At 43.4% G+C, this 25,537-nt stretch overlaps 1 protein-coding gene and 2 long non-coding RNA genes across 6 annotated transcripts; 2 read left to right on the top strand and 1 right to left on the bottom strand.

Annotated features, from left to right (window-relative positions):
- Nucleotides 1–1,108: 1,108 nt before the first annotated feature.
- Nucleotides 1,109–6,673, top strand: LOC148128241 (uncharacterized). Its single transcript, XR_015741531.1, has 3 exons — nucleotides 1,109–1,226; nucleotides 5,188–5,304; nucleotides 6,181–6,673. It is a non-coding gene; the product is annotated as an uncharacterized LOC148128241 (long non-coding RNA).
- A 106-nt stretch (nucleotides 6,674–6,779) lies between these two features.
- Nucleotides 6,780–24,921, bottom strand: LOC148128240 (uncharacterized). Of its 4 annotated transcripts, none has more exons than XR_015741101.1 (3): nucleotides 24,799–24,921; nucleotides 11,026–11,104; nucleotides 6,780–8,774 (listed from the first exon to the last, which is right to left on the bottom strand). It is a non-coding gene; the product is annotated as an uncharacterized LOC148128240 (long non-coding RNA). The 4 variants fall into 4 exon arrangements; XR_015741100.1 differs by lacking the exon at nucleotides 24,799–24,921 and adding an exon at nucleotides 17,178–17,394; XR_015741099.1 differs by lacking the exon at nucleotides 24,799–24,921 and adding an exon at nucleotides 16,455–17,165.
- IRF2BPL (interferon regulatory factor 2 binding protein like) lies at nucleotides 17,579–21,356 on the top strand. The gene has a single exon (XM_026712266.2). The coding sequence runs from the start codon at nucleotides 18,418–18,420 to the stop codon at nucleotides 20,581–20,583; it is 2,166 nt and encodes a 721-aa protein (XP_026568051.1). The 5' UTR covers nucleotides 17,579–18,417; the 3' UTR covers nucleotides 20,584–21,356.
- Nucleotides 24,922–25,537: the final 616 nt, after the last annotated feature.

Here is a 25,537-nt window from a genome sequence, read left to right as displayed (position 1 = left end):
CCCCACTGACTTTGTCAGAAGGTTACAAAAGGTGATCACATCATGTCCTTGGGACATTGCAAACGTTGTAAATATGAGTCAGTTGCCATGCATCTGAAGTTTGATCATGTGACCATGGGGAATGCTGCAATGGTTGTGTGAAATAGTCATGTCACTTTTTTCAGTGCCATGAAGGGTCACTAAATGAACTGTGATAAATTGAGGACTACCTGTACTGCCACAGGAGGGCAGGGCATTGGGCTAAAGAAGAGTTTTTTAACCTTAGTAACTTTTTAAGACTCCAACTCTCAGAATTCCCCAGCCAGCATGCTAGGTGGGAAATTCGGGGTGGGGGGGGTGGGGAGAACAAAGATAATGATTGAATAAATAATAACCCAGGCAGGAGTGACTTGTTATTATATTACATAGCTATCAACTACTAGGGATGCTCCAAACCTGGGATTTTAACCGATTTACAGCCAGACTTTCAAAAGTCATTAGGATCAATTTTCCCAATGCTTGCCAGTCAATAAACTGAAATCAAATGCAGCAACAAGGGGTTTGGGCTGGTCCGAATGAGGCGAGAAGAGGAACTCCCCTCCTCCTTTGCACCAAACAAGGACAAAAAAAAGAAAAAACTGAGCCAATGTTGGCAGAGGAGAATTGAATTGCCTAAGAAATTCCTCTGTCCCTTTCCCATTCGCTTCATTCCTGCCATTCAAGGGTTAACTTTATAAAAACAGATTTTTATTTTACCACCAGAGGAAGAAGGGGAGGAGGAGGGAATGTGTGTTGTGTGTGTGTGTGTGTGAGAGAGAGAGAGAGAGAGAGAGGAGAAAAAAAAATCCAACACAGCGGCGAGGCTGCAGATCACAAGGCCATTCTGATAGCCTCCGTCGCCATGGTAACAGCAGTGGCATTTATCAGTTCCTTATGAGAGCAGGCACAGCAAATCTGCATTGCACATGGCAGCCTTCCAGCCTTTCAAATGAAAGAGCCCTTTGGACGGCGGCCAAGTGGGGAAGGCGCGGAGCTGTCAGGCCTACTTAATGCCGGAGTTTTGGGCGGGGGAGCCCTCGGTTTCCCAGAGTCCTTTGCTTCCGCCACTGGCAAGCTGCCAAGTCCCGAACGGAAGCGAACGGAGGAGCCAGCGACCCCCCCGCCCAAAAAACTTCGCTATTCATTCCTGTACCCTGAAAATTCTCCGCGTGCACAAATGCAGGCCCCGCCTCAATCCTGCGCTGCTGGTAGAGATTTGCGGGGGAGAGATAATGCCGGGGAAGGGTCATTTAGCAACCGTTGCAATCAGTTGCTCCTCTATACAGAGTATATATATTTATGATAGAGAAATCGGTATGGAGCACACGAAATACATCAGATGTAAAGGGATACATGGCAAATTAGTACATTAGATGCAAAGGGATATATGGCAAATTGGCTATTGGCGTTCAGCAGTATCCTTTGCATGTTCTCACTGATGGTGTGTTTCTTGAATTGAAAATGGGGCGTTGGGCCCATTTTGAAAAGGGGTTGAATTAGAAATTTTTACAGGTGAGAGAGGGTGAAAGCAGGTATTTTCATATGTTCTTGCTCTTCTCAGGATGCATGGTATGTAAACTATTCTTTGTGGTTGCAATATAATGGTTTTGTATAGTTTCGTGTAATGTTGAACCAAACCCGTGAAGCAGTCTTTAACAATTCACCGCCATCACAGATTCCATTGGTATATTACTTTTTTTTCAGCTGCATTCCCTGTACCCCTGCACAGCCCCTTTGCTTGACTGTCTGCCTGAGTTCTGTAAAATATTAGATAATACACTTGGTGAGTGAACAGGATAATAATAAAGCAAATGATCCTCAAAAAGGACATTGAGTTTCTGCTTGTCTAAAAATGGCGGGATATTAGAATTAGAGGTCATCTGGGGTCATCAACAATTGTATAAATATATGCCCTGTACTACAGATGCAATAGTGGCAAATGTTAAAGAATTTATTGACAAATTATAGGTAGTGCTTAAATGTAGCATTTAAAAGGCCACAATACTGTAGTTATGCAGTACTTCAGATTCAAAGGCAGAAAAATGCATAGGAGCCCATGAAAGCCCTCAAATAGCACTTTTCTATAACCATGGACAGTCATAGAAAGAGAATAAGGAGAGGGAAATAACGTAACATGTTACTATGTTAAGATTTAATTCTGCCACTGAAACACAAGTGATGAAAATGTGGTGTGAGAGATAGTGATACTGATGTTGTATTGTTAGATGTGGATACCTGTGTGTGCAACCTTTTAAAACAGCTGTATCACTGAGATTGTGTAGCTGTCCCTACATATTCATCCAAACTCGTACAACACGATTGTGGGAACGGATACATTTGATTTACTGAATTGTGGATAGGGCTATCTATGTTATGTCAGAATATAGATTTTATTAAAGTTGATGGATATATTACAGCACCTGATTATTATTCTGAGGAATCTTTATAATGAACAAGTACTGTCAGAAATTAGTCCAAGAGTAGTCCATGAAGAATAGTCCATGAAGAATACATAAAGTTCCTGTATCAGTTTAACTTCTTCAGCAATAATAAAAAAGAAAAATTCTGAAATGACAACTGGAATCAAAAAAGGTGGTTGAAACACTGTTATAGATAACTCTATTAGCCGTAAGTAAAAACAATGTTAGAAGAGCCTATTATTAAAAATGGAAAGAGGTAATGTCAATCAGCATGTATAATAAACCCACAGTTAACAGTGTGAATATAGTAGATGGTTTTGATTTTGAGGGACTTAGAAGCAGAAGATGATCAGTATGTTGGAGAAAAATGAAGTCATTAAGAGGCTAAAAACATAAATGTATGAAACATGGTATTTCTATGAGAAAGATCAGAATAGTTAAAACTGGGTTTTCTAGTGGTGACAGTTAATGACATTTGAATTACAGATTGGAAATTTATTAAGAATACTATGAACTGCAAGAAGAACTAATTAATGTTGAACCAGATAAACACTATTTTCCTGAGATGATGATTTGCAAGCCAAAACTCACATATTTGGGCACGTAATGTGAGATAACAATGGAATTATAAAGAATGAATGTTTGGCAAACTGAGGGAAGCGGAAAACAATGAATAAAGTAGATAGATGGTATCAGGAGATCCACTGGCATGTTCTTAGAAAAGCTGTAGACTGCCACTAGGTTAAATTATCCTATGCAGCTGGCAAGAGTTGGGTCTAACTTGGTTGCAATTAACTAAACATGAAATAGTTCTATTCCAGTCTGAACTAAATTGTAGTCATTCAATGGTTACTTTTTAATGTGGAAGTGGGTGGTTATGGCCTTTTTCTGGGATGTTTTTGACTTCCCTGTATTTTCTGAAGATCTGCTTTTCAAGTCCTAACTCTGTCCATCTTAGCTTAGCCCAGATAAGTTAAGGCCACATCTACTCAGACTAAAGTCTATAGAATATTTAAAAAGGTAACGCAGTAAGGTAGAAAATCATAATTGATAGCTACTAAAATGCCTAACAACTGTAGGCAAGTGATAATTTATAAAAAATATTTCTCACATGACAAAGTATAGCATGACTTTCTATAAGGTAAATGAATGAGCATTAAGCAAAATTCTAGAAAGCTTGCTTTATAATTTGGATGCCACAATAATGCGGTGAGATGCTGAATTAAGGTGGGAATTAAACCTCCATGAAGGAATGGCTGAGGACAAAACCCTTTCCTTATTTTTAAGAATAAGTGCTTTTCTAATTCAAAGTATCTCTGGAATTTATTTCTCTTGTCTCTCTTTAAGACATTTCTTAAAAGTAGAGCTATATAAGTGATGGAGCAAAAATATATGAGCAAGAGATATTCTTCCATGTTTTATGGTACTCTAAAATGGAAATCCCTGGATAGTATGATATACACATATAGAACCCTAGGTTTTCATTAATGAAAACAGAACCTTGCCTTTTAAAAAATGAAAAAAAAAGATTTATCAAGTAGATGTCATGTATGAATGTTCCTCTGCATAGGATCTATAGTATATCTATAGCATAACAGAAAGGAGTTTGGTACAAGACAAAGACAGGGGACTTTGGCTACTATGGTGAAATGTAGAATTCTGCTGTCTAACTAAGATCAACATGCAGGGAGAGCTCGTGTGGTTAAGTGCAGAGCTAAAAACAGATCCAGGTTCAGGTCCACCCTCAGCCATGAAAATTCGCTTTTGGCCAAATAACACTGACTGGGTTGTAGATAAGGAGAAAAAAAAGGGGAGGAAGTGATAGGAATGAGCTTATGGAAGAAACCAGGCAGACAGTCCATTGACTGTTTTTTAAAGCAGGACAGGGAAGACCAGCAACCTGGAAGAAAACTGTCTAGGAACTGAATAAATTGGAGCAAGGTTTGCTTGTGGATTATTGTATTTGTAGCAAAGTCTGATCAGGACTTGATTTACATTCACACACACACTCTGCCTGCTCATTCTCCTGCATTTTGCTGACATTGTGAGAATCTCCTGAACAGGCTGGTGATCGATGCCGCAGTGGGGGAGGGGTGAGAGGCTCTGGAAGGTTTTCTTCTCAATGAAGTGTTTTCCTGGGAACTTTATCCCGTTTGGCATTACTGAAAGGACAAAGGCTTCTGCTGGCAATAGAAACAAATTGGCATAATTCTCTGCCTCCCCCCCCCCCCCTCCTGTTTATGTTCTAATCTTTTCTGAGATGCGAACATGAGGGGAGGTAGAAGAAAAAAGGGGTCCATTTTCTTGCAGTGTGATTCAGAAGCGCTTAGCACCAGGAGAATGCAAATTGGGGTTTGGAAGCAGTTCAGGAAAGCAATGCCTGGCATTCATTCAGAAGTGGTTGTGTCCCAGTCCCATTAATGTCAACAGTCTCTTTCCAGTCCACCCTTCAAAGAGCTGTTGTCATTACTCTCTGCTAAAGAATGCATTCCTGCACACAAATACTACAAGCAGCTTTCATCTATATCTCTCTCTTCCAAACAACAGCTCAAATCCGGCAGAAACTTGGCAAAATTAAAAGGGGGCAGTCATTTTCATTTTCCAGTACCACCTTTTAGATCAGTTTCTATACAAGTAGGTTTAATGGGAACTCTATACTACTAAGCTGTGCCTCAGATTCCAGATTTAGATTAATTAACGTTCCTTCACTTTTTTTTTCAACCACACCAAATCCTGAAATAAAACACAGACACTACACCAAGCATCATTACATTTCAGAATATTTCAGAGATGGGAGGGAAATTAAATGGAAGTGTTGCCGGAGTCCAACTGATAAAAGGATTTGTGGAGTTTCAAGCTTTCTCTGGTACTGCCTTTTTTAAAATCTTATCTGCATTATGCTTAAATTATCATATGCTTTGTTAGTAGCCTACTACCATCTACCACCTCCTCCTTCCAAGATAGTATACTGTAGGCAGATTCTGCCCCCATACTGTGTTTGCCATCTTTACAGTGGCACCTATATGTTCCCGGTTGGACAGGACAAAGCACGTACAGGGTTTTAGTGCTACAGATTTAGCATGATCTAAGCTTTGAGGAGAGGGGGGAGGGAAACTTTTGAAAAACAAAGGTTTTTTTTCATGTTTATAGCATAGCTCAGCCCTTCACTATTTTCTCCTTACATCAGAAAACTGACATTCCCTTTTGATTACAGTGGTGCTGGGCTTACGTTTTCCCATCCCGCATTTTAAACAATCTCAAGCTTAATCTTTCCAGTTCTAAAGAGCAACCCGTTTTTCTTGCTTCATCTGTCACAGAGTTAAAAGTATGAAATGGTTTCATTTTTGCTAAGTTTGTGGGAGGTTCATCCATACAGCCAGCTTTGATCATATTCCAAGGAGAATGGTTTGGGAGAAGGGCAGAAATCTGTGCCATTGGCTATTTGTTGCTCAGCATGCTGACAATCCTTTCCCTCCTGCCTCCTCCCCAAATGAGGACCATATGTGTTGCTAGCATCAAGGACACAGAGAGCCCAGACCAATACTCCTATTGTGGTGTTATTTGGGTCAAATTATATTTAAAAGCTTTTAGTAAGAAAGAGCTCTGATGTATGCAAGTGATGCACTGAAGACTTCAGATGCCACCAAATTATCAATGTTAATATGATGCAAGGCAGAAATGGTAAAATGCCAGAGATGTGTTCATGTTGTCCATAATTCAATAAATTTTATTCCCTCACCAGTTTTCCTCTGAACTGCCTGCTTTCCCAAGGATGGCTCAAGCAAGGAAAAAGGATGCAGAGCGTTGAATTACAATCTCTAAGCTTGCCAGATCCAACTGTGGTTGGATCAAGCTTGATCAAATTGTAGCAGTTCACTAGTCAGCAGAATGCGGTGAATTTCCTGGACTGAAAAAGGACCTCAACCCTTTTTCTGATGTGTGAGGCCCATTTCATGTCTCAATGAATCACATTCAAGGCTAATGGTTTTAACTATTGCTACAGCATAAGGCATGTAAGATGTTGGCGTTAGGAGGCAAGAGCACCTTTTCCTATCTGCCTCTCACCCCTGCTTCCTGTTGGGGAGTCAGAAAAAGAAATCCCCCTTCCCCCAAGTCCATTGGCTTTCTTTCTAAACCTGGTAAGATGAATTGTAGTAGAAATATGTGTGCTTATGCACAGAAAGAATCTCCAGTAGCCTGAAAAAAATAGATTAAATTGCTATCCTTTGATTGATCTCCTAAAAATATTTTTTCCTTCCCTGCCTCCACCAGCTTTTAAAAATAGCTCTTTTCAGAATCTTTTCAATTTACACTTCAAAAAAGAAGAGATGAGTCAGGAAAGGGGTTTTTAAATCAATATTTTATTAATCAGAAGCACAGGTCAACAGCTGAGATCCCCCCTTTCTTTTGGCACCCCCTTTTGATAAACAATCTGTGTACAGGCAGAATTGAGGATGGGAGGAGCGGAGAAAAGAGGGCAGCTGGCTAGCTGCTGGTAACCAAGCTAATAATGTTTAGCGGATTCTGCACCATCAGGAGGGTTACAGAGCCACGAGGGTTACAGAGCATCCCACGGTGGGAATAGCCTTGGGGAAGAAAAATTACTGATTGTGTTGATTTAGTCATGTTGATTGTTTATGTTCCCAAGAGGAGAGCGAGCTCAACAAGGTCTTTAGGGGCAGGGGGAAGGGAGGAGGGAGAATACAGCAGAGAAACAGAGGGAAAGATAGCACACCAAGGCCAGGCACTGTACAGGGCTAGCAGCCCTTTTCCTTACATACAAGCCTGTGTGCAGAGAATATAGCAACATCAATTAAGATGCATATCCAAGTATGTGGACTTCTAAGATAAACTAAGGGAAAGTTAATTTCAAACACAATTTATGGCTGCTTTGTGCATTAGAGATTAGTAAATGGCTGCATCATATCAACACACTGACTGGAAAATCAACACCATCCAAGCAAGAGGACTTTGTTACTAGCAAACATGTTCAATGACATCTGAGTTGGATTTGCCAGTCAAACCCAAATGTGGGGTTGAATTGTTTGGCTTTATTTAAAGTAAAGCATGACAGGTGCTTTTGTAGTGCCCAATTCTCAAAGTGACAACAAGCATAGAATGAAACTCAGAAGGAGTGAAGAAACTAATTAAAAATTGCCCCAAACTCTAATTTGCTAAATTAGAGGCTCTATATTGGCTCTATTCTCTGCTTAAAGGTTTTCCCTCATGTCAAATTCTAATCCTAACTTTGGAAACAGAATTTTCTGTTGCCTTTTCCTATTCTTTAGCCGATAGGACTCGCTTTGTGTGTGTATGTTGTAACTGGTACATGACATATATAACAGATGGAAACAGCAATAAGTACAAGCATAGAGGCCAACATCCATTTAGTCACCATCCTCCATTGCATTAAATTAACCTGCTGAATAGTGTAGCATCAGTCCCAAATCAGTTGTTCCAGGATGGGAATCTGGCAGCTGAAATGCAGGTACACCTTGTCAGTAGGAGGGAGAAAAGCAAGCCTTGTTTTTTCGAGTAAAAGCATCAATGCTCCTTGTGAAGTGGCTGCAGTCCTCCTCATCGTATTGAAGTCTACTGAACCCAAACGATCAGCTGTTATTGTGGGGAAACCAGGGTCCTATTATACCATACATTGTACATCTATGCTCATTAGTGCTAGGCTTGTTCCACAACAGGAATCGTTTGCCAGGTTCCTGCAGTTCTCTCTATTGTGCCCACCAGCAGGAAAGCAGGCTCTTGTTTTCAAACCTTTTTTTTTTTTTTGCTGCATAGACTAGGTGATGAAGAGTGGCTTCCCCTCCTTCAATGGTTGGACAGGACAAAGATCAGCTAAAAAAAAACCTTGAAGGACATTGATGAGTCCACAGTTCTATTTTTTCCTGTTGGTGAAGTAACCTGTGGAAAGGGCCTGAACTTGCAATGCAGAGAATGGAAAAGTCTCAGTTGGTCACCTTTGTGCCTGCCTACTTGTGATGAGGCTCCTAGGCTGCTTTTTGGAGCCAATAAATCAGAAGGAGTTAACATAATTGCAAAACAGATTTTAAAAACCCTGTAGCAAATCTGGATTGATCATTACAATCCTTCAAATGCAAGGTTTTTTTTTTATAATTTTCCATTTCCTTATTAATTTCCTAAGATGGGATCCTGCAGAACTGAGAGGATATGTATCCCTTTAGTAAATGGATTGCTTCCAGGGCCAAAAGTTGAAGAAAATCTTTTTTCTTGTTTCAGATAGACTATAACTGTTCATGGAGGCTTCATAAAATGTTCAAAAAATTTTTCCCCTCTTTCTCTTCCACCCTTATCAGATGCCACCTTAAGAGATAAAGATGAAATCAATAAACTTGTTCCCATGACAGATCTGGGTAAAACACACAGGTAAAAGTTATGCATTTCATAGGGCAACCTTGAGCTGGAATGTAAATCATATCAAGTAGGAATAGGGTAGCTAGGAAAATAAAAGGTAGCAATAGGATAGCTGAGGAGTCAAAAGCCCTCCTTTCCCTGACCCTTTCGAGTTTGGCAAAATCCTTGTTTTTCTGAAGACTAAAAGGAAAATTTACACAACATTTTCCTGGGGGGAAAAACTTATGCTGCTGAATCCATCTTCTTGGCAACATTTTCGGAAGTGCCTCCTTCCTAGCATTGAGAGAATGACTGATCCAGGGAATGACTCATCCAGCTGGCTTTCATACAGTTAAGGCAGGACTTGAACTCACAATCTTCTTTACTTTTTAGCCTAGTGCCTTAACTACCAGACCAAACTAGATTGCCCGGAAACGTCTAGAATAATAGGAGGAAATGACCTCAATCAGCCCCACATTCCAGAACTCGACCTTACAAGGAGGATGTAAAGGAGAGGAGGGAGGCACATATCTGTAGCCTTTTCCCCACTTCCCTAACCCTTTTCAGTCTTCACCTCAATTCTGGGATAATCTGCAAGTGAAAATGAGCACAGAGAAATGCACATTGAAAGGAATGCTGCCTCAGTCCTCTACTCCCACAAAAGTGATCCCTTGAGATCAAATTGATTAGAACCAACCTTTCAGGGAAGATGGCTTATAGGGCAACTGAAAATGCCCAAATCTCTCCCCTCCTAGAGCATGCAGGAAGAAGGAAACAATTTGAAAGACAGTCCTTTGTACTAAAAAAGCTTAGTCTTTTTATTGCAAATATTTGAGTTTTCCACTCTTTTTGCAACTAGCTACTTTCCTTTTTTAAAAAATTCAAATGCTAGTTTAATTGCAACAAAGTTGTTCCTTTAGCTGCAGAGAGGGAATCATTCAGATTCTATTATCATTGAGCTCAATAGGAATCTGTAGAGCAATCAGGCAGGAGGTGGGGAATGGAGATTCAGGAAGAAAGATGGGAGAGGTGGAATAGGGTGGGGGTGAGTAGTTTGCAGGCAGAATTTGGAAAGTCCAAAGTCATCATTGGGAAAAAGAACATTATTTCCCTAGTGTATATACACACAAGCAAACTTGAGTTCATGAGTCTTTTGTCAATAGATATAGCTCACGTTTTAGAAAAAAGGACAGACAAACGAACCACCCCGCATACAATACATACAGAAAATCAAAAAATAAAACTTTTATTCTAAGTGAGTTTAAAACATTCCTTTCTCAAGACTGGTGAAAACTCAAAGGAAGGAAAAGGGAACATCTTTCTTTTCGCCCTGCTTCGCTGGCCAGGCAAACCAGGTGAAGATTCTTTTTATGGCTTATTTCAGCATTTCCCCAAGAAAGCTTAAAGAAACCTTATCTCTGGTGATTAAAGATGTTCAATAGCTGCATAGAAGCGCCATCCATTTCCCTACAGTATTGTCACAGGGGAGGAGAGGGTTAATAAGTCAGAATAGTTAAAAGGTTTTTCTACACACACAAACACAGCCTCCAAGGCTTTTTTTTTTTGCTTAGTCTATGTCAGAAGGGAGATACATTGCCTTTTTACGATTTCTTGTGTAAATCAGTTATTATTAGCATAATCTTTTCACATAAATTCTTTGACCTCTAAGACACATACAGATCTTAATATATATATATATATATACAAAAGACAAAAAAAATCAGACCTCTTAGTTTTTACACACAATGTTGCTCACTTTTATCTTAAATCTTAGTTTGGTTCACGTTCAAACATACTTGTAAAGAAGACTTAGCAATTCTGCAATCAACTGCAAAAGTAATCCGATTTTCTATATTAACTTCCTTACTTTAAAAGACAAAAATCCAATAAGCGTACTTGCTGAATGATTGCAAAATACACAATAGTGGAGGAAGATCAGCGTTCCTTTCTTTTTTCCTTTTTCCTTTCCATGAAGAGTAAGGGCCCTTCCTCTCTCTTTCAAGGATTTCATTTAGAAACTAGGCTGGTAACTTGCCCAGACATGCATGCGCACACACACACAAAACACACACAGACTCCCTGGGCAGAAATACAGAATTTGGAGATACTTGCCAAGCTACTCCTGTCAAACAGCTGTCTGGTTCAAAAGATCCCTTTTACTACCTTTGCCAAGCAACACCTTCAGACAAAAATGGACTGAGCTGGCTAGGTGTTTACTTACCAGACTGAGTCCACTGGCTTTGGTTAGCCTTGTGTCCTATCTCGGGGTGCCAACTGTTACAATTTGGGGTTTCCACAAGCTGAGTTAAGAGAAACAACAAATAAAGATGAAATTCAGACACACTGTGCAAAAGGTATTTTATTCTCAAAAACAAAAGGCCCTGTTCTTGAAGGTAGTCTACAAAGAAAATGGGGTGCAGGGGTGTGGTTTGTGTATATGTTGGTTTCCAGGTGTCCCTCCTATGCAGTTTGGGATGTGTGAAATCAGACCTTCTGATATGCAGATTCCATCTCTAGCCTCTGTCTTTATCTTGAGGAATTCCTGCCAGTCAGGTCTACAAAAGGGGTGGGGGACAGATCAGAGGCCTTTTAACTTCTAACGGGGAATGGGGGTAAAATGTGGGGAGAGTGTTACTGTTGATGACAATGGGAGAGATTTATTAGGCCTTCTCACTTGAGAGGCAAGGAGAATCTGGCAGCAGCAAGTATAGCATTCAGAGGTAAACCAATTGTCTTTTCTGTTCACTTGTCTTTTCTGTTCACTTACTTTAAGAAACTGCAATAAGGGACGTAGATTAGATGGGGAAAGCAGGCGGCAGAAACCAGGAGAGGAAAGAGCCGAGTTTTGGAAATCTTTACTGAGAAAATGTCACCTGAGAGAATAGAGTGAAAAAAGCACTGGAGTCATTTAAAACTGGAGAAAAGGGGGAAGGTGGATCGCAGACATCTTTTTTTTTTTTTTTAATGAGATTTTACATCTCAACAGGATACAGTTCCTGGCTTTATTTTCAAAGTGGAACAAAACGGGGGCTGTACAGAAAAGAGTTTCTCAGCTGCAGCAAAAGTAAAATACAAAAGAGCCTAGTACTGCACTCTGAATAACATTGGTGTCTTGACAGGCATCTTCTGGCAACCTACAGACCAAGTTTTACTTGACACAAATCAGGAACTCATTTGCAAGCATTTGTGGAATGCGAGAACACAGTTTCCCAGCTTTCCTCTTTCTTTTCCCCCAAAGCAAACCAGCTGCGCTTGGCAGAGGCTAGATTTACAGCCACAGCCCAACGTTGTAAGGGAATTGCTTGCCTATGATCTACCTTCATAAAAGCAATCTCTGACCCCACTCCCCACTTCCTTCCCTCCAGCATTTCACAGAAGCACAGGCTGAATCAGGGACCACTCTCTAATAAAGGTGGAGCCACTGACTTGTTTTCCAAGCCAGATAGGGTGCAGGGTGGTTTGGTTTCAGCAAAAATCACAGTTCCTTATGTCGTTTGAAAGATCAGGTTTCCTCCAACAGGCCTCCTTTAAATGCCTTAAATAACCACCTTCATCATACGTTTAGCCAGCAAGTCAGGAAATGATGGGGATGATAATCTGAAGGAGGCTGTTCAATACAAACTAATGTGTTGCGATTTACATTGCTGTGGATTTAAGTTACTGCATAAAGCATTACTTATTTTGGCACCCACGGAAATATGCCTAGAGCAGTGGATATTCCAAGCCAAAAATGGGCTCGGGTGAGAATTGCCTAAGGCAGATAGCCAAGGTGAGACTCAAGTGTGATCTTTATAGCTATTCAGATCTAGTGGGAATTTGAAACACAGCTCTATAGATGGGTGTTTTTCAGCAACAATAGGCTGCTTGAGTTTGGCAAACTTTTTTTTATTCTGAAATTCATGATAATGCTGGAAGTCTGTTGGCTAGCAACCTATACAAAACTGCTAGCCAAGCCTTTCCTCCACACATGTAATTTTCTTGGCATAGTTTAATACTGTACTGAGTTTTTTCACTGATTCCTTAATGACACATGGCACTTCCTATTTCTGACATTTTCTGATTGCATTGGGAAGATGGCAGTTGGTTTAGACCAGGCTTGTCCAACCTTTCACCTTCCCTGGGCCACATTAGAAGATGAAAATTTGGTTTGGGCCACACATAAAATAAAATAACAGTAACGATACCTGATCATCCAAAAAAACCATAGAAAACATAGTTAACATATTAAATTTATTTGGAAATGAAGTTAGTGAGATGTTTGACATTGTTTCTCAGCCACCAATGCATCCATATTTGCTTCGATGGAACTTATTGCAATTCTCTGAGTGCTCAAGGTGCTCATCAGATATTTTGGCTCTGACGGCACCCGCCTTTTCTGTTGCTGCTTGGCATGGCACTTGCCTCGCCCCGCCTCGCGCCTGCCTCCTCCTCCTCCTCCTCGCTGGCTCGTCCTCTTGCACAAAGGTTGGGGTGGGCACTGGGCCGCGGGTTGGACAAGCCTGGTTTAGACTGAGGCCAATAATATCTTTTTTTAAACTCTCAGCTCAGGCTCTTCCTCCTCTTAAATCATCAACATAGATGTTTGAGAAGAGACCTCTAGATCTACTTATTGCCCCACCCTCTCCTTCTACCACACTAACGATCTGGTGGAAATGCTGCTTTGGATGGCCACAAAAGTAGCTTCCCCTCACCCTGGCATATTATTTATTTTTATAAATCACTCAAGCTGGCAAACATACCTGTTATTTTGTCCTCCTATTTCCCCCACAATTACAACCCTGTGAGGTGAGTTGGGCGGAAAGAGAACTAACGGCCCAAAGTCACCCAGTTGGTTTTCATGCCTAAAGTGGGACGAGGATGTTTAGAACAAAAACTCCAAGACCCCAATGATGGGTTTTTTTTTTTAATCTGAAACATCTGGAGATAGACTGGGAAACTGTCCAGAAAGACTGTACTGAGGAGTTGCTGCTTTGCCCCTTCTTTTTTTTTCTTTTTTTGCTCCTTCTCACTGTAGCCAGCTGGCCAAGAGGCCTCTTTCTTTCTCTCACCTCCTGCTTCTCTGCTGGCACCCCATATTGTTTATTTGTTGTAAGCAAATTGACAGAGTTGAATAGATAAATCGTTCAGTTCTTTTTAACATCTTTTAAAATAGGATCTCTGGATTCTCCTATCAAATCTCCATTGTTTTTGATGAATCCGTTTGCTGCTGACAAAGCTGACTCTGTCCCCTCACTTGAGGGAAGGTGCTTGAAGAAACCTGGCCAGGCATCTTTGTCCTTTAGCAGATGGGCATTCTCGTCTTTGCCGCTCATGCTTATTGAGGGAAGAAAGTTTGTTTTGTTTGGGATGGCTGATTGACATTTAATTTCAATTTACTTCCTGTTCATTTATTTTGATTGTGATATTGATTGATTAATCATAGAAGGGTAAGGGCAGAAGTTATCTTTCAAGGCACATATTTCCTGGATTGACCTATCCTTTAATCCCCATAGGTATCAATGATCCTTCTGGGGAGCTTTCTCAGCAAGCCCTTGACCCAAGACTGTGAGAGAAACCTCCTCCTGCTGACAGGAAAGCCTTCAAAGCATGATGGTATTGTCCCCAAGTTCAAAGGTCTTTTAGCAAGAGCATCAGATATCTTCAAGTACACATAATAGGGAAGTCAGATCTAGGGTCTGGAACTAGCTCTTTCTAGCTGCTGAATCAAAAGAGCAAATAGAATAATTTCATACAGGAGGTGAATTATAAAATGTGTAAAGAAAGGCACTAATTAACTTAAAAGACTGGGCAATGTTTGTGTAACTGACTGAATTATTAGTCCTTGACTTAGGACCACAATTCAGCCCCCAAAAACCTGTTGCTAAGTGAAACAGTTGTTAAGTGATTTTTGCTCCATTTTATGACCTTTCTTGCCACAGTTGTTAAATGAATCGTTGCAGTTATGTTAATGGTTGTTAAGTGAATCTGGCTTCCACACTGACTTTGTCAGAAGGTTATAAAAGGTGATCACATCATGTCCCTGGGACATTGCAAATGTTTTAAATATGAGTCAGTTGCCAAGCACCTGAAGTTTGACTGGTGGGGGGGGGGGGAAGGGAGAACCCAATCCAGTTTGAGAACCAGAATGCCTGTTGCTATGGAAGTAGTCCTTCCAAAGTGTTCTACCAGGATACTGGCAGCCTCCTTTTGCGCTTCCACTTTAAGCTATTCAGCAGTCACTTGAAAGGCTCTGAGGCCTTCTCAGGACGGTTAGCCAAGGTCACGCTCTGAGGATCAAGGCAAGATTCTTTCTGACCTTCTTCCTCAATGCAATGGTCCTAGGAAGTCCAGCTTTTCAGAACTGGTCAGCTTATCAATTTATCAGCTTATCCAATTTATCTACTGGACTAGTTAGGCGATCTCCTATTTCAACTCCTCCCTCTTATTTAAGTCTTACGCTACGTTCACATAATGTTCCAAAGCATGTTTTTTAAACCGGGATTTGGGGATTTAGCCGCAACTGGTTGACAGGAAATACAGGTAGTCCTCGTCTTACAACAGCTCATTTAGTGACTGCTTTAAGTTACAATGGAACTGAAAAAAGTGACTTATGCTCGTTTTTCACACCTATGACCATTGCAGCATTCCTGTGGTCATGTGATCAAAATTCAGACACTTGCCAACTGAGTCATATTTGTGACGGTTGCAGTGTCCTGGGGTCATATGATCCTTTTTGTGACCTTCTGACAAGCAAAGTCAGTGGGGGACTCCGGATTCACTTAACCATGTTATTAACTTAACAAATGCAATGATTCACTTAACTGTGGCAAAAAAGTTATAAAATGGGGGCAAACTCAATGTTTCACTTAGCAACATAAATTTTGGGCTCAATTGGGGTTGTAACTCAAAGACTACTGTACTAGGTCATAAACAACCTTTACTGTAGCAACCAAACTCTGACTTGATTGCAGAATTCTCAGTGGTTGGATTCACATCATGCTATGTGACCAATGCAGGCTGCTTCTGAGCCTTTGGAAGCCAGAAATTCAGTTAATTTAATAAATCCTGTTTGAATATGGGGTGTTGGTATGGCTTGCACAATCTTCATGTCTGATGCCTGGAGCAAATCAGGTTAAGACTGCAATCTTGGGCACGTACCATGGAATTAAGAGGGGTTTTCCTGTGAAAATGGCCTTTTTTAAAACTAAAAGTTTAATTCAACCTCCTGCAAACTGCAATTCCTATAATCCTTAGCCTCTTGTCTTCCAGCTGTGTTTATGCTAGCCTTTGGATACTCATTTGGCCAGGGCGACTTTTGGTTTTGCATTACTGCATTAAACCGAGACTCCTAGATATATCAGGAAGGTCTAAACGTTCCTATTCTGGAAGATGCCATCTGACAATACCCGTGAAATGTATTGCTCAAGGCTGGTGCTGGCTGAGGTGTTGATTTTGGATTTTCACAGGGTAGCAAGGTGCAACCCTGCCTTTCCACTGCCAATGAAACCAGTGCTCTTTTCTGGATTCGTTTTTCCTCTCCCCTGGCATCGAAGGAAAGCGCTGAGCAAATATTATTGCAAGGCACGGGTTGTGCAGCCCAACCCATCCATAATATGCTACAATTTCTCCGCGGGTAGCACCGTTTCTTCACTCTGGGGAATGTTGACTCACCCCGGACAGTTCATTACTCGGCAAGGGTTGGAGCAAACCGGTGACGCAACCTGGATCGGCCTGCCCAGGGACGCCTCGCAGGCTTTGCAACCCGAGCGCGCTGCCAGCCAGGCAGAGAATCGGGCTATGCAAGCGGGGGAGGGAAGGACAGGAGGACTGTGAAGCCGGATTCCAAGCAGTCGGCCCCTTTTCCTTTTATCCAGGGGAGCTAAACTTCCAGGCGGCTGCAAAGGACCCTCTCCGAGCTGTGCTGGGGCATAACTGCATTTCTCTTGGGGACAGAAAACGCAGAGCAGTTACTTCAAAGCAAAACTGACTTGCAGCTGAAGGTTGGGGGAGGTGATTACCGATAGATTCCCTCAGGGACAAGTTTTTTGCAGCCTTAGATCCTGAATGAAATTCATTTGACTCCCGCTATGCTCAGTAGACACCTACGCAGGACCCGAACCTTTTACCATAAGGGAATGCAAGCTTTGCAACATGTGAAGAGGTTGTGACCTAAAAGGTTTATAAGTATTGCAAATAGTCTCGCAAATCCCACCCAATCATTAATATACCGTAATTTGGGCCACCAAAGCGATATTTATAAAACAAAAAAACAAAACCCACATTTAACAGCTCAGTCATTGCTAGCGATTAAAAAGATCGCTGCTGCGGTTCTCTAAAACGGAAAGGGGGAAAAAAATTTATACCAAATCATCTCTCTCCCGCCCCTTTACACACACAAACCCGATACGTTTGTAAGCAGAAAACTCGTCCAGGAACGCGCAATCATCTTCCGCATGTGCTTTTCTGGCTGCCTATTTGCTTTGGGGAAAACTGCCATGAAGGAGAAGGGGAGGGAGAAACCCAGCGTTTAATTTTCCAAACATAGCCTCCAGTCTGCATGTCAGGGGGAGGGGGGTTGTGTTTGTGTGTGTGTATGTGTGGGGGGGGGGAAGAGTGTGTGTGTGTGTGTGTGTGTATGTGTGTGTGAGAGAGAATATCTCCTTGGTTTCCAAGAAGCAGCTCTCCTTGCTTCAGCTGTTGTACACATGGGGGGGGGAAGGGGAAGGAGGAAATGGGCAGAGTGCCGAGCCTGCGCAGTAGCCATGGAACAAGTGGGCTCCCCCTCCTTTCACCCAGAGGAAGGAGTGGGGGGGGGGGGGAAGAAGCTGGTGAGTCGGTCACTCAGTCAGTGCGAGAAAGGGGAACAAGCAAAAGCAGGGGAGGAAAACGGGAGGGAGGGAGGGAGCGCGCGGGCAAGCTCCCCGCCGTGACGTGAGCGCTCCACCCAGGTGGCATCTGAACCGAGTCGCGAGAAGCGGATGGAGCGCCGTGCGAGGAGGGGCAGAGCGGCGCTTGGAAGACTCGGCAGCAGCCGTCCAGAGTGACTCTCGGGCTTCCCCCACGTCGCATGCCGAGGGGCTCTCGAGGATGTAAGTCGACCCGGCAGCCCTGCTTGCTTGTCATGATGCCTCCACCGCCGCCAACCTGAGGCTCACCCACTTCCCGGAGCGGTCTGAGCGCCCGCGCGCTGTTGTGTGGGGTGTCCCCTCACCCTCTCACCTTCTACCCACCTCTCCACGCCGTTGGGAAAGTGGTCCGCTTGGGGTCAAGCAGCAGGTAGCAGACTCCTCTCAGCCCCCCGCCTTCCTCCTCCTCCTCCTCCTCCTCCCTGCCTTTCCCCTCACCACCTCTTCCCCCGCATCCTACACTGCGAGAGGAGGAGGAGGAGGAGAAGGAGAAGGAGAGGCGAAGGGAGGGGGAAGAACAGCCGCTGCTTACAGGCGCCGTCGGAAGAAGTGGCTGAAGAAGCGGCCGGGGGACCCAGCCCCCCTCCTCGCTCGAGGACCCTTGGAAGAGCTTCCCGCTTGGGCAGGTGAAAGGCAAGCAAGGAAGAAGGAAGCCTGGAAGATTCGCCTCAGGGTGGCAGGAGGCGGCAGCGACCGAGGCCAGAGAAGAGCCCCTTCGCCGGGCAGCCATGTCGGCGGCGCAGGTGTCGTCCTCGCGGCGGCAGTCCTGCTACCTGTGCGACCTGCCTCGCATGCCCTGGGCCATGATTTGGGATTTCAGCGAGCCCGTCTGCCGGGGCTGCGTCAACTACGAGGGCGCCGACCGCATCGAGTTTGTCATCGAGACCGCTCGGCAGCTCAAGCGGGCTCACGGCTGCTTCCAGGACGGCCGCTCGCCAGGACCGCCGCCTCCGGTGGGCGTCAAAGCCGTCGCGCTGTCTGCCAAGGAAGCGGCGGCGGCGGCAGCGGCGGCGGCGGCGGCTGCCGTTCAGGGGCTTAACCATGTGGACGCCTCCTCCTCGAAAGCACCCTCGGGCCTAGAGCGCTACGGCCTTAGCGAGCAACGAGGCCGCTTCGAGTACCCGCCGCCGCCACCTCCAGGCAGCCTGAGTGGAAGCCATGCGGGCCGCCTCCCCAACGGCCTTGGCGGACCCAATGGTTTCCCCAAGGCGCCGGACGACGGGCCGCCGGAGCTGAATCGCCAGAGCCCCAACTCTTCTTCCTCCTCATCCTCCAGGCGAGGAGCTCACGGCGGGCTGGTGAGTGGTCTCCCTTCTGGCAGCAGCGGGGCCCAGATGAATGTGCCACCCAACCTCTTGCCCCAGACGCTGCTCAATGGGCCGGCCGTTTCTGGGGTGGCACTGCCCCCTCCACGAGGTCCCCCGGCTTCATCCTCCTCTTCCTCTTCGTCCTCGTCCTCCTCGACTTCTTCCTCAGGGGACCCGTGTGGGAAGAGGCCAGGCTCTGTGTCAAGCAGCGGAGATCAAGAGCGGGAGCTAAAGGAGAAGCAGCGCAATGCTGAGGCACTGGCAGAGCTGAGCGAGAGCCTCCGCAATCGTGCTGAGGAGTGGGCCAGCAAGCCAAAGCTGGTACGTGAAACACTGCTGACCTTGGCCGGTTGCACACCCTATGAAGTGCGATTCAAGAAGGACCATGCGCTGCTGGGCCGCGTCTTTGCCTTTGATGCTGTCTCTAAGCCTGGACTGGACTATGAGCTAAAGCTGTTCATCGAATATCCTAGTGGCTCCGGCACAGTGTTTTCCAGTGCCTCAGGTGTGGCCAAGCAAATGTACCAAGACTGCATGAAAGACTTTGGCCGTGGCCTCTCCTCAGGCTTCAAGTACCTCGAATATGAGAAGAAGCATGGTTCAGGGGATTGGCGTCTCCTGGGTGACCTCCTGCCAGAGTCAGTGCGCTTCTTCAAAGAGATGGTGGGTGCTGATATGCTACCCCAGCCCTACCTTGATGCTTCCTGCCCGATGCTGCCCACTACTCTTATCACATTACCCCGGGTCCCTACCTCCTCTTCTAGTGCGGGATCAGGTGGGCCAGCCTCTAGCCGTGGCCCTGGTGGGGGAAGTAGCAGTGCAGGCAGCAGTGGTGGCCTGCGCAAGAGGAAGGCCTCTCCAGAGCCATCGGACTCTGCATCGGAGGGTAGCCTCAAGTTGAGTGATGAGCAGCAGCGACAGCAGTGGATGGCTAGCCAGAGTGAGGCACTCAAGCTTACCATGACTGCAGGTGGCTTTGGTGGAGTGCCACCACCTCCACCACCCTTGGGACCTCATTCCAACCGGACCACTCCACCTGAATCAGCCCCACAGAATGGACAGTCTCCCATGGCTGCACTCATGTCAGTGGCTGATACCCTGGGCAATGCCCATTCACCCAAGGATGGCAGTTCTGTGCACTCGACCACCTCAACCCGAAGAAACAGCAGCAGCCCAGTGTCCCCTGCCTCTGTACCAGGCCAACGTCGCCTGGCTTCCCGCAATGGGGATCTGAACTTGCAAGTAGCCCCTCCACCTCCCAACACTCACCCTGGCATGGACCAAGTGCACCCCCAAAACATTCCAGACTCGCCCATGGCCACTAGTGGACCCCTGTGCTGCACCATTTGCCACGAACGCTTGGAAGACACACATTTTGTGCAATGCCCTTCGGTGCCCAGTCACAAGTTCTGCTTCCCTTGTTCTCGGGAGAGTATCAAGGCTCAGGGGGCAACTGGTGAAGTCTATTGCCCCAGTGGAGAGAAATGCCCTTTAGTAGGTTCCAACGTACCTTGGGCATTTATGCAGGGGGAAATTGCGACCATTTTAGCTGGAGATGTGAAAGTGAAAAAGGAGAGAGACCCTTGAAATCATAACAGCAAATCCAATGCTGTTTAGCCATCTAAAGATGTAGAATTGTGAATATTCAAAATACATGGGACAATACTACAAAAAGTTTAGTCTTATGTATAGATCTTATTTTCGTCGTATGTTTCTATATTTTGAAACAAAGGTATGTACCCTTCTTCATTTGAAGGATAGAGCTGTTCTTTTTTGTTTTGTTTTGTTAAAACAGAATATAATATTGTTTGGTCACCATATAATACCTGTTTCTCATTTCCTTGACAGTGTGTTGGCTAGGTACATGGTTAAATAACCTTTAGCAATTACCTGCTGCTGGTGTGTATTTTTGTAAATGTATGCACTTCTCTAAAAGAAAAAGAAAATATCCCTTTTCGTTTGCCAGGGCCAGTGTCATGCCTAAAAAATGCTACAAAGATGGTGACAACTTATGTTTTACAACCCCAGAATGTTAGTATTTCACTTTTTCTTTTCTTTCTTGTTTTTATTTCTTTTTATTCTTTTGCAACATGGTAGGATAACATAGGAGAGACTTTTTTGTTGCAGCTTTGTAAAGTTTCATTTTTTCTATTGATTGGAGAAATTTAAATCATATTTTTGTTTTGTTAATTGTTTTTGTTTTGGCTTTATTGATGCACGGAAGCTTTTTAACACTAGAGCAAAATTGCTGTAAATGGAAAACATGCTCTGTTTGTCCTTTATACATTTCTGTAGTTAACAGAACACTGTAATGTGCCTTGGAGCTTAGTAAATTGTAATAAATTCAATTGATATTAATAGTTCCTGAGTAAGGGGTTTTTTTTTGTCCAGTGCATAAACAACAGAAAGGACAAAATGTGCTGACCTTAATTCTGCCACAGGTCTCTAACTTATTCTGTGCCATTTGTACACACACCACAAGAGAGAATGATACTATTGAGCTTATCTAGACATTGGCACTGTGCCTACTTACATTTCACCTTTTAATATTACAGGACAGCTGCTGACTAAGCATTTTCTTGTTCTCTCTCTCTCTCTCTCTCTCTCTCTCTCTTCCTGTCATTTCCCCTTTTAATTCTACAGCTGTAAGGATTTGTTATATAGAGGCTTTTAAAAAAAGAGATGCACAGGGAGATAACATCTTCCCTGGGTTTATTCAGAAAGTATGGAGCAGGATTTATCTTCATTTGCTGTTTAAGTCTGAAGTCATGTATGCTTCTCTGGAGTAAGCTCCATGACATAAGTTAGGGATTACTTCTGAAGAAACAGGCACTAAATTGGATTGCAATTTGTTAAGGTCTTTTTCATATAAAAAACATGTACCTGAAGACTGGATTTTTGACACTAAATCTATGTCCAGTTCTAAATCTATATTTTAGTGAACATATTTAAGATTAGTGATATTTAAGATTAGATTGTGTAAGAAATCATCCAGTGATTTTTGCAATTGATAATAACCAAATCTTATTTGGGGAGGGAGATTAGAGAAGGTCCAGATTAGAACAGCATGCGTTTTAATACACATCTTTTCATCTTAAAAAGATAGATTTCCTTACATGCAGTATAGAATGTCAATTGTTGCCTCCCCCCCCCCTAAAACAGTTACTAATTACAGAGTGATTAGACTGAACTATATTCCTCCTGGCAGTGGTTGGATGCAATTATTATTTTTATTACATTTGCAGAAGTGACATTTGCATTTTCATGAGATCTGGGTGTGGTAAGATGCCTGCTAGTTGATCAGATCAACAGGGAGAAAAAATCAACACACAGGCCTCTCTGGCTGGAAATACAAACAAACAGCACATTGTTGATGTTTCAGTGCTTTTGTAGTATGAATGAAGAGGTGGCCCCAGTCCATTGTACTACAGGTTACCAGCAGCCAGTAGCATTTACACATTTGGCCCATTGAAAAACAGATGGGAGGAGGGATTTTAAAACAGCCCTCTTGGCCTTTGGGCTTGTATTTGGTGTGAGTACTACAGTTTCTATTCAGGATGGGAGTGTAAATAAAGCTACGTATTTTAAGGTGCCATGCATCTGGATTTCAACAGCTACGTATCTACACTATTTTGAGATTTGCTTTTCAGTACCATAATACAGGCTGCAGTTTGGAATGAATACATGTACAATACACATTTTTTGTTTCTAAAATAAAGTTCTTTAAGATGGTATCAGTTCATACTGATTCTATTTTATTGGAATTTACAGAGTAAGAAAGTAGCCCAAGCGGCAATACAAGCAATGTAACAATGCCATCCTGAATTTGCCTTTTAGGAATAAGCCCCCATTGATGTTATTTCTCAGCAAACATGCATCAGACTTTAAACTTTTGCTTGTATTGTGATGGTAGATAATGAATTAGATGATTTTCAAAATCCCTTTCAATTCTTACTGTTTATTACTTTATGTATATAACACAAATAGTTTTGAGGGAAATATATAATTAGATGCATTGTAGCAAATGCTCTACAAAGATCCTTGCAGATTTCCCTATTTAAAACTATTTTTCAAAATAATCTGGTTTATCCTTCAATCATGCTTCTGTTGACAAAATTGTCAAAGAGACTGGCATATGTGAGAAAGAAGATTGCAATGCATTGTGTCACTGTCACAAATTAAAATTAACCATAACTAGACAGCGTTTGTTGTATGAAGGTTTTCTGTAACCATGTGACTTTCCATTTCCTTTGATCCCATTAAGGAGCTAGTCACAGTGAATGAACCTTTTAAATGATTGCTGAAGCTTTTTAAACATTACATACAGATGACAGCATCAATGTGTCCTATTCTATTCTCTGCTCTACTTTTCTATGAAATTCTGCTATTTGCTCTTAACTGTTTTCTTCCCATTTTGGAAGTTTTTTTAAAAAATTATTTTTAACATTTTATCTCTTTCTACAAGCTAAAGTGCTTTAGCATTTTTGACATACAAGATGTACACATACACTAGGAAAACATTTTAAAAAGTGGCAAATTCCCGAGCTAGGGAGTTCCTGAAAAACCCAACTCTGCAGTAAAGAGGGAAGGGCTAATCCCCCTTCCGCAGGAGGTGGTGGTTCAGGAGGTGTGGCCTTAGTGATTCTCCCTAAAGCAAAAAGTAAAACAAAGCCACCCCTTGAGTAAAACATGTTTAGCTGCATAGTTCTATAAACACTAGCTTGCCCCACGGATTTCCAAAATCTGTCTTCCACCATAACCCAGAAATTCTTTTCATTTAAGGTTTCTTCTGCCTTTTGTTTTAAAGGGAAAATTGTTTCTATTTTAAGTTGGTGACTAAATTGCATGGAAATAGCAATTAGCAAGAGTCCTGACTGGCTACCTTTCTGCCCTGTCCCCTCCCCTGGCTCACAAGAGAGATGTTTATATTAGGCCTTGGTGAACTTTTTCTCTATGCCAAAGTGACACATCCTGTTGCTTTGAATTAGAAGACTGGCTTTGTCATTATTATGCTGACTCTGTCAAAGTTTCAACAGCAACACAGCTTCCTCTTTGGCTCCGAGCCACAATTCTCCCATTGCAGCCTGAAACTTGAAGCTACATCTCTCCTATCAAATAAGCAGTAATTGCCTTTCATTATCTTGTTATCTAAATCATCAAGGCTGGCTATAGGTTCATGGATGCCTTGGTGCATTGCAATGTTGGAAGCAATTTGGTCTAGTGTACCAGGCTAAAAACCAGGAGATTAGAGTTCTAGTCCAATTTTAGGCATGAAAGCCTGCTGGGTGACTTTGGGCTAGTTGGGTCAGGCCAACTCACTTCACAGGCTTCTTGTTGGGATAATGATTAGGTATGTTCACCCGCTTGAGTTATTTATTAAATCAATAAAGGCAGGATAAAAAAAATATAAAGTTATGGGAGAAAAAAAGTCATGTGGGAGAAAGACAGGAATCCTCTAAATACTAAGTTGTATTTAAGTTCAAAGAAGCTCCCTCCTATCTTCCCTTCCTCCCTCGCCAAGAATTGCTACATGCCTAGCGGAAGGGGAGTGGGGTTCACAGCTTATTTGCTTTTGTTGCAGTTCTGCTTTTCAGGAAGGCTTTGGCTAACTCTCCATCATAGGAGGGTTCCATAGTTCGACTTCTAGATTGAACATCCTTCACAACGCACGAGGTCGGCTCGTATCTGTTTGTAACCAAGTCCAAAAAGCATTCCAAGCCAAAGTCTTCCCCTCCCCACACCCAATAAAAAAGGGGGAAGAGATTACGTGTTTGTAACCAGATGGGTCAAAGCTAATCTTACCGATTGCACGGGCTGCCCTCCTCTCCGTGCGCAAGGACGTTAGGGTGCAGATTCACCCCCTATATCTGCACTCCCCTCTTTGGCTCTCAGGAGCCCCCCCCCGGGAGGGGGTCTTCGCACCTTCTCATTCAGGCACTCAACCAAAAGGGAGAAATCGGCCCAAAAGCGCAGATGCACACACAGAAAAAAAAAAGTTGGCGGAAACAGCTACTAGAGTCCCTGAGGGCACATTTTCAGAAAGGCTAAAATTGTATTTCATAGAAGGGGGTAGAACTGTGATTGATGGTTGTACTCTTGCACAACTCGGTGTTTTCCAGAGCTCTTGGTTGTGCGAGCCAAACTAAAATGCGCATGTCTCCGATTTTGAGGCGTTGCCAAATGGGCGATGCAGCAGCCTTGCCGCTCATTTGCATGCCCATTGCGACCTTTTGGAGGAAGCTGGCGCCGGATCAAAAAAAAAAAAGCCTCCCCTTTATCCAAATTGCGCATTCCTTCCTCCCGCAGTAGTTTCCCCAAACACGCTGGCTCTTGTCCTCCATTTTGGAAGAGACCGATTGCCCGGGGGGGGGTGGGGGAGAGAAAGAAAGAAAGACGCCCTTTACAAAAACCGAAATTCAGTCTGGATGGGATTTCTGTCTTCCGCCACCCCTCCCTAGCAAGAGCGGTGAGGTTGAGCCCCAGAGCTGGCCGCCATCCCTCCCAGACCCGCTAAAACGCCTGGAGCTGGTTTAGGTCGCTT

This window comes from Pseudonaja textilis, chromosome 1 (assembly GCF_049901715.1).
Source record: "Pseudonaja textilis isolate UNSWEBS1 chromosome 1, rPseTex1.2, whole genome shotgun sequence".
In the NCBI taxonomy this organism is placed as follows: domain Eukaryota; kingdom Metazoa; phylum Chordata; class Lepidosauria; order Squamata; family Elapidae; genus Pseudonaja; species Pseudonaja textilis.
This window is presented reverse-complemented; position numbering and strand designations above follow the sequence as displayed.

What these genes read in the sequence shown, in the direction of transcription:
- IRF2BPL (XM_026712266.2), top strand. Translation starts at nt 18,418, where the DNA reads ATGTCGGCGGCGCAGGTGTCGTCCTCGCGGCGGCAGTCCTGCTACCTG.